Here is an 8,954-nt window from a genome sequence, read left to right as displayed (position 1 = left end):
TACTCCATGCCAAGTAAATAAAGAAAAAATTACTGAATAAATTATATTAAAAAAAAACAAGAACTCCATAGGTTTTAACATATCAAACAATGTTATTTCACACAACTATTTGCAAATAGGCAATTCTTTTGTTGACTGTCTATGTTTTAACTTTTTTTTTAAAAGTTAAGAATTTTCTGCCTAACGGAGAATCCGTTTTAGCAATCACCCCCTCGAATAACTAGAAAAATCTTCCCTTAACAGCATATCTACAATAGAATCCTAACTAATCCTGGAGACTAGCAAAAAGTTCCAAAAATATCGTCTGCTTTTACAATTTGCAATAGATCTCATTGTCATGCACTTTATTATTGTTTAGGACAACTCTTACGGAATAAAAATCATTAAGTTATAATTATAATCATTATTAATTATTGACAACAATTAATTAATTTTATTTCGTGCTTTTCACATGGAAATCCACTTCAACTGAATTTCTACTGATATTAAAAATTAATTAAAGCTTATTTGCAATCGCATCTTGATTCCAGTTTTGAAAAATAAATTGATTTCGAAACTGATATATATTTAGGTTAAACATTTAATTTATCTTTTTTTCTCCTTAAATTGGTCTAGTGACAATTGTGCTAAATTTTGCTTAATTGGGTACTTGCAACTCCAGAAGAAGTGAAGTGGTAAGATGTGATTTAAATCAGATTTAATTGGATTTTCGCAAGCGACGTCACGCATGTGTGTCTAACCTGATAGGCTTCTGATTGGGCACAATTTACCTATGATGGCGTCATTTACAGACATTCAATTATAGTTGGTTGTAACTTAATGGAGTTAAAACAATTTTCAAGAAAGCAATTTTTTCTTTGTTTCGTACTTCTTTATTTGCAATGGTGAACTCTCCAAATAATTCCTGTTAATATTAAAATTTCGCACTGCCTTGAATTATATTTAATTCAATTATTTTTACTGTAGCTTAGAAAGGACCTCCTTGTTAGCTTTTGTATTCTTTTATTTCCACAGACATACACAGACGAACGATAAACAGAAAACATTAATAACAAGAAAAAGTAGTTTGGTTGCCTAGCAACCAGCCAGAGTTGTAGTTATTATATATATATTTACATATATATTTGTAGTTATTATATATATATTTACAAGAGTTAGCAGATGATTTAAAACAATTATTTAAACTAACTGTTCATTGATGTCGGAACATCCTCCCCACCCTGGTCAACCTCAAGAGTGATGACCAGCTGTATAGGTCGATTTATAGTCTTTCCATCCACTCTTAACACGCATGTTCGAATTTCCCCATCACGTCCCTTAATTACATTGGTAATTCGGGCTTTCTTCCACATGTGTCTGGGTCTGACATCTTCTTGTAGTAGCACAAGATGTTGACCTGCACGGATGTTGAAGGAGTTATGAATATTGCGAACCTGCAATAACTTCTGATAAGAGCGAAGTTGCAGCAGATATTCTTTGGACCATCTTTTCCAAAATATATCCAATACGTCTTGTTGTTTGTAGAGTTTCGTAAGTCTTGGATTGCTATTCAGGATTTGTGGGTATAGATGTTAATTTTCTACCCTTTAGGAAATGTGCCGGTGTCAAGGTTTCCGTATAGTCTTCATCACCCTCTTCATATACAATGGGTCTGCTGTTAAGGACGGCTTCTATCCCTACTAGTACAGTCGATAGATTTTCTTTGTCCAATAGTGACCGACCAAGAGATTTAAGAAGACAGTTTTTCACTAATCCGATTGGGCGCTCCCACCAACCCCTCCACCAAGCCGCTCTGGGTACGATGAACTTCTAAATTATGCCATTATGAGCGTAAAACTGTTGCACTTTAGTAGATGTAAGAGTGTTCCGTAGAAGTATTAATTCCTTATTTGCAGAGTGGAACGTGGCAGCATTGTCACTATAGATGGTATGTGGTAGTCCTCTACGACCCACAAATTGCTGCAATGCTACCAGAAACTTGTCTATCGAAAGATCTGACACAAGTTCGAGATGTATGGCTCTGGTCGTTGCAATGTAAGCTGTATCTGAAGGATTTAAAGTTCGAGCATGTACAGGGCCGGCAAAATCTATTCCTGTGGTGAAAAATGGTGTAACTGGATTAATTCTATCAGCTGGTAGAGGAGCTTTAATTTGAGTGCGGCGAATTACTCGTGACATCTTGCACGGTAAGCATTTACAAATCACTTGTTTGATGGCCTGACAGCCTCGTAGAATCCAAAAATTTGAACGTAGTTCTGAAAGCACTATTCTGACACCTAGGTGATGCATTTTGACATGTGTTTGACGAATCAGCAGACTTGTGAAATGATGAGATCCGTCTAGCAAGATTGGAAGTTTTAGGGAATCTGATAAACTCGAAAACTGTAACCTACCACCAATACCTAATAATTTATTTTCAAATAGTGGGCTGAATTTTGTAATTTTTGAATTTTTTGGCAGGGACTTGGATGTTGATAAAGCTTCGTATACTAACGGAAATGACTCTTTTTGCACCACTTGTATCCAGTAATTTCTAGCATCATATATTTCTACAGTGTCAAATTCTCCGACTTTCTTGTCTTGAGATCTGCAGTTCGAGATAAAGCGTAGAATCCATGCAGTAACGCGTAGCAGTCTGAAGTAGGAGCTGTAATTCTTTGCGTCTATGATGGGTTGAAAAGTAGTAACATGAAATGTTTGAATTTCTTTATTTTTCTTTACCTGAAAACTATGAGAGTAATCTTTTTTAGAATCTGGCCAGCTTTCCATGGGTTCAGTCAGCCAAGTGGGTCCGTTCCACAGATGTTGAGATCTTTCAGTGTAGATGGTTGAACGCCTCTTGATAGTTTGTCCGCTGGATTGTCTTGCCCCGGGCAATGCCTCCACTGTGAAGGGTCAGTGTATGAAATGCTTTCTGTTACCCTGTTGCACACAAATGTTTTCCATGTGTTGGAATTACCCTGAATCTAACCAAGGGGGACTTCACAGTAGCTCCATAATGTGGCAGTAGATTGCGACAATCCAGTATCATTGCGAAAAAATTTCAGCAGTCTGGTACCAATCACAGCTGCTAAAAGCTCTAAGCGTAAAAGACTAACTTTCCTTATAGGTGCAAGTCTATTGCGGCTGCATACTAAATGGATACTTGATTGATTATTACGAGAAGTAACTATGTACAAAACTGCGACATAAACTCGCTCTGATGCATCGTAGAATATATGAATATTAAAGGAATCAAGCGATGAAATTCCTATGAAACGAGGAACTTCTTTTGAGGAAATGGCATCGAGCTGGGTTGTAACTGTATGCCACACAGCAGCCAAGTTTGTCGGTAAAATTTCATCCCAATTGATTCCAAGAATCCAAGTATCTTGAAAGAGTATCTTTCCAATTATCGTGAATGGTGTAAACAGTCCTAAGGGATCGTATAAACTTGTAATACAGTGGAGTAACCACTTCTTAGTAAGTGGCTTATCTGGAGGAGCACAGAGTGAAGTCTTGAAAGCGTTGCTCAAGGTATCAGTTTTCGTGTTCCATCCAATGCATAAAACTGTAGTTTCGGTCTTGAAATTTTCTTTGTTAGCTTCCAGTAAGTGTTGAAGCTTTAAAGAGTCAGTAGCCCATTTTTCCATCGATAGTTTTATGAGTGACATCAAATCTTTGACTTCCTTTTGTAATACCATTATTTGCGATTCAGTTTCTAGACTAACCACAAAATCATCCATATATAGGTGTTTATCTAAGAGTGCTTCAGAAGTAGGGAAGTCATTTATATGATTAGCGGCTAGTTCTCGTGTAGTTGCACAGAAGGGTAAAAGGCTGCAAGACAGTCCGAATGGTAAGAGAGTGAATCTGTATGTAGTTACTTCATCTGTGAACGTAGCTGTTTTTGAAGAGCCTTTCTTTTGTTTGTACCAGAAGAATCTCGTTGCATTTCTGAGGAAAGCTTGTTTACCGTCACAGGTTAAGGCAAATTCATACAGTCGAAATCGTAAAAGACAACCAACAGTCTCAGGTAGTAGATTGGGACCAATTTCTAAAGAATCGTTTAATGATGGCATGCCTGGAGCATGTGATGAGGCGTCGAAGACGATTCCTTACTTTATATCATCTTGTTGCTTCTTTTTCACTGCATGATGTGGCAGATAGTACACGGGGTTTTCAGTTTCGTCTGCAAATGGGCAAACTTCAGCACGTCCTTGTTCAAAGTAATTCAACATGCATTTTTCGTACTGTGTTTTCAAAGATTCATTTGATGTCAGTCTTTTTTTAAGTGATTGAAATCTATTCTCAGCAGTAGTTTTGTTTGTTGGTAATGTTGAGACCATAGCTTTCCAAGGTAATGACACGACCCTACAATTATCAACTAATTTAAATGAGACACGAAAGATCTTCAAAACAGTTGAATTATGTTTAGACATTTCTCTATCCTGAGAAGTGGTGATTCCAATTGTTTCCAAGTCCCAGAAGCAACTTTCACTTTCATTGATAGGTTCTTGTTGAGTTAATGTGTTGTGGTAGTTTACAGTAGCTACATTGGAAACTGTTGTGCATGATCGAGGTCCACTCAGAATCCACCCGAAATATGACGAAACGAAAGCAAGGGATTCTGACAGCATAACCGGAGCTTCAGGGTTCAATATTTGCCAGTAGAAATCAGCACCAATCAAGGCAGATTTTGTAAGTCACCGTAAGAGTCATCCAGATTCATTCTTTTCTGGAATGCGAGTCACGAAACATCAGTTGGAACAGATGGATGTGACGTGTATTCATTTGAACTTTCAAATGCTTCAATATTAACTGAAGACTGATTTCAATAGCTCGATAGTTTAAACTTCACTTTTCGTCTCATATGGGAAAAATTTGCTGTTGATTCAAATTGACGTACTTCCAATGGTTTTGTAGAAATAACTTTTAATTTCAAACGATCAACAAGATCATTATAAATGAAACTAGACTGGCTACCTCCATCCAGAAGACAACGGGTCAATCTTGCAGCACCAGTCGGGCCTGTTATAAAAACTCTCGCAGTTTGGAAATGCACAGTGATGGGTGTAGCAATATCGATCTTGTGTGTAGACGTAGTACCTGGGTGATCAGTACTGCTCTTACAAATTGAAACATGGTGCTTTTTCTTGTATTTCACACAACAGGACTTTTCCTTACGAGCACAGCTCTGTTTTGTGTGCCCTCGTCCAGTGCACAAAAACATCGATTCGTCGCTTTTAATTTCTGTATTCGTGAGTCTATATCTGTCATAGAGTTGCACTGTTGGGGCCAATGTTCGGCAGTTTCGCAAAAGGGACAAAAGGGTGAAGGTTTCTTACTTTTAGTAATTGGCTTGGGATTTACATTGAAGTTTTCTAATGTGGATTTTAAGAAGCAATCAGAAGACATAAGACCTTTAATCTTGCTTGTTGTAAAGGCCCTTCTACTTCTTCGGCGAGAAAATGTATTAGTTGTGTGATATCAACTTCTGAAATTTTTTGGCGTTTCGCATGAATAACTCATCGGCAACAAATATCGTCAGGGAATGCACGTAAAATTTTAGGATAAAACTCTACCGTATGCGTCAATATCTTCGCCCAAAACACGTAGAGCCTGTAACCTTTTGTTGCATTCAATATAAACTTCATTCAGTGATGTTGGTGATGGATTGCGGATTGGCGTTAAATTCTCTAAAAAATCCAAATGAGATTGAATAATTCTATTTTTGCCACCATATTTGTCCATAAGTAGCTTCTTTGTGGTTTCATATGTATCTGCAATAATACTTATACCATCAACCAATCTTCTTGGTTCAACTTCTAAATATCCCCTGAGAAAAACATGTTTATTAATCGATGAAAAATTTGGACTATCGTCTACAGACGTTTTAAATTGTTCCCAAAAACATTGCCAATGTTCAACGTCGCCACGAAATGGTTCTAATTTTACTGTCGGTAGTTTTACATTTTGTTGTGGTCACATAGAATTCACATTTTGAATCGGAAAGTTAGTAACATTTGGTGAAGCTACAGTCTCATTCTTGTTTTGATCATCTCTCATAGCACGATTGGCATCAAAAATCGCACGCTTGGTGTTATCCGTATATTCTTGACATTGCGCTACTTCGTATTCCGCATCCGAAAGTAATATGTGTATATCATTATCCACTATTTCCAAGTCATTAAGCACTTCGGCAAGACGACTACAAGTGAATTCAATATCCGCTTTCGGCTTAGAATTTAAAGTGTCCTTTAGTTGGCTAATGAAGCGAGTAATATTAGCTCGAATTGTTCTACGTTTGCGCTTCAATAGCGCCATTTTGTCAATCGAATCATTTTACGTTGAAGTCATTCTGATTAAGTGTAAAGGAAATAAATATGAAGTTGCGTAAATAAATTCTCACCTCTTTAATCGCAGGAACGCAATTTTTTTTTCTTCTCAATATGTTATTTTCTCAATATGTTATATGTCTTTTATTTCCACAGACATACACAGACAAACAATAAACAAAAAGCATTAATAACAAGAAAAAGTCGTTTGGTTGCCTAGCAACCAGCCAGAGTTGTAGTTATTATATTTACAAGAGTTAGCAGACGATTTAAAACAATTATTTAAACTAACTGTTCATTGATGTCGGAACACTCCCAACACGCGTTAATAAGTATTGAAATACTAGATTCCTATTTAATTGTTTAATATTTCGGTGGCTTTAGAGGACCCACGAAATATGTCTTGATAATATTAAAATTTTTCACAGCTCTTAAATAAAATTTAATCCAATTTTTTTACTGTTACTTAATAGGGAAGGTTTTAAATACTATGATATTAACTACTCAACATTTTGAGTTTTTTGGTACTTTAATGCAATTGACATTCTTTGACACTTTAGTGTAAAACCTATATTTTATTCTCTATTGGATCTTGAGTTTATAAACAAAGAATTTTTTTCACTGTTCCTTAATGTCTTATTTCAAACCATTAAGTTTGGCCAGAAAGGGTAAATAGATTAAAAGTTTCTTTTTTTTCTCTTTTACATACCTTAAAAATATTTTGCACTGAACATACAAAATAATTTATGCTACACTTTATTAAACAGATACGATGTTGTTAAATTATATTAAAATAAAATATTTACGTTTATGTTAAATAATAAGTTTTATTACAATATTCTGCTATTTTTTTCAGAATGGGGTCAACAAATTTGACCAACAGCATTGATGAACACAGTTTAAATTTCACACAAGCTCCTTTCGCTGAACATCATCAATTACCATTCTCCAGTATCATTGGTTCTTTCTTTACAAGCATAATAGCCTGCACAGCGCTCGTTGGTAATCTTGCCGTCATTATTACTACATTATGGATTGAAAACCTTCGATCTCAAAGCGGAAATATCCTTATTGTGTTTCTTGCTTGCATTGATGTTTGGACGGCAATATTCGTCATGATACCTTCAGCTATAGCTGTAGCAACAGATGGTTGGCCATTTGGAGACACATTATGCAGAATAAATGCTGTATTTAATTATTTGTGTGCCTGTGCTTCATCGTACATTACAGCCATGATAAGTTTTGACAGAGCTGTGGCTGTACTGTTTCCTTTAAGATATAATTCCTGGATGACTAGAAAGGCCATGATATCTATCTGCTTGTGGATAATCGGAAATACTGGTTCAGTTGCAATAATGAACGGCTCAAGTTCAAATTTATCATATGATTATTATGAGGCTGCATGCGCTCTTCCTTATCGAGAATATTTCGGAAGAGTTGCCACCTATTGTGGTTGCTGCATTTGTTATGCAGTGCCTGCTATGGTAATGTTCACCTGTAATGTACTAATTTTTCTGCAAATTAGAAAGAGCTCCAACAAGGTCATTGGTATTCACATTTCTCATGTTGGCAATCGTTCTGAAGAGTTGACAGTTAAAAAAAGAAAGGACTCAGAAATGTGGAAGTCGATCTATAGCATGATTGCTATAATAACTGTTTATTATATATGCTTCTCACCTTATGCTCTTGCAAAGCTTGTTAAAGCCCTTTTAGATGCTTATGCATTCCCGTGGGTCGATTATCCTATTACAATACTAGTTTTTGTTTCCTCCGCTACTAATCCATTCATTTATGGGATACTAAGGAAAGATTACAGAGAGGGATTTAAGAAAATACCCAGACTAGTTAAGGAGAAGTTATACTGGTAATGTTATCGAGGATAGAATATCCTTATTGTTTTACACAGTTTGATTAAATCATTATATGGCCTTATGCACATCCATATCTTTGACGATAATGTAATCCTGTTACAATATTAATTTTTTGTTTTATCCGCTACGAATTTATTAGAATTTATTATTTAAGACTATCTAGATGGAAGTTGCACTGGTAATGTTATCGAGATATAATATTCTTGTTGTTTTTAAAACTTTGTTTAAATCACTATATGGCTTTTTGCACTCTAATGGGTTCAACGATAATATAATTATCATGATTCGATATTAAATCTGCTTCATGCTTTACTATTTCATTTATTTATGAGTTACGAAGGAAAGATTATTGATAGATTTAAGAAAATAGCAATACGAGATAGCTAGAAGTTGTATTAGTATTGAGATTTTGACTTTTATTAGAAATTCTTAGATATGTGGGTAAATGTTTTGATTTACCAAAAGCAATTTTAATTATTTACATGCATTGTGAGATGTACATGCAATTATTTTAAAAAAAAGATGTAACATATTTAAATGGTTTACGAAATTTGTTGCGATCATTTTGCATTTTGAAAGTTTTTGCTTAAAGAATAATTTTTTTATATCCTTACATTATTTTTGTCCCAATTGCAAAATGTTTCTTTAATATGATTCAAAAATGATATCGCATTCATTTTTATAAAAAAAAGCAACAAAAATAATAATCATAATAATTTAAACTTTTTGAATAATGTGATGGAAAAATTGAACATACTATTATCAA

General features: G+C 35.1%; 3 protein-coding genes across 3 annotated transcripts; 1 reads left to right on the top strand and 2 right to left on the bottom strand.

The window, feature by feature from the left end:
* Positions 1–1,809: 1,809 nt before the first annotated feature.
* On the bottom strand, positions 1,810–2,289 carry LOC139426873 (uncharacterized). Its single transcript, XM_071186991.2, has one exon. The coding sequence runs from the start codon at positions 2,287–2,289 to the stop codon at positions 1,810–1,812; it is 480 nt and encodes a 159-aa protein (XP_071043092.2).
* Positions 2,290–2,966: 677 nt separating this feature from the next.
* LOC107448755 (uncharacterized) lies at positions 2,967–4,061 on the bottom strand. Its single transcript, XM_043045552.1, has one exon. The coding sequence runs from the start codon at positions 4,059–4,061 to the stop codon at positions 2,967–2,969; it is 1,095 nt and encodes a 364-aa protein (XP_042901486.1).
* Positions 4,062–7,174: 3,113 nt separating this feature from the next.
* On the top strand, positions 7,175–8,185 carry LOC107448754 (kappa-type opioid receptor-like). Its single transcript, XM_016064067.2, has one exon. The coding sequence runs from the start codon at positions 7,175–7,177 to the stop codon at positions 8,183–8,185; it is 1,011 nt and encodes a 336-aa protein (XP_015919553.2).
* Positions 8,186–8,954: the final 769 nt, after the last annotated feature.

Source organism: Parasteatoda tepidariorum, chromosome 9, assembly GCF_982258835.1.
Source record: "Parasteatoda tepidariorum strain Cologne lab strain chromosome 9, Ptep-v5.0, whole genome shotgun sequence".
NCBI classification, from domain to species: Eukaryota; Metazoa; Arthropoda; class Arachnida; order Araneae; family Theridiidae; genus Parasteatoda; species Parasteatoda tepidariorum.
This window is presented reverse-complemented; position numbering and strand designations above follow the sequence as displayed.

Excerpts from the sequence above, each read along its gene's own strand:
- LOC107448755 (XM_043045552.1), bottom strand. The coding sequence starts at position 4,061 with ATGCCATCATTAAACGATTCTTTAGAAATTGGTCCCAATCTACTACCT.
- LOC139426873 (XM_071186991.2), bottom strand. The coding sequence starts at position 2,289 with ATGCATCACCTAGGTGTCAGAATAGTGCTTTCAGAACTACGTTCAAAT.
- LOC107448754 (XM_016064067.2), top strand. The coding sequence starts at position 7,175 with ATGGGGTCAACAAATTTGACCAACAGCATTGATGAACACAGTTTAAAT.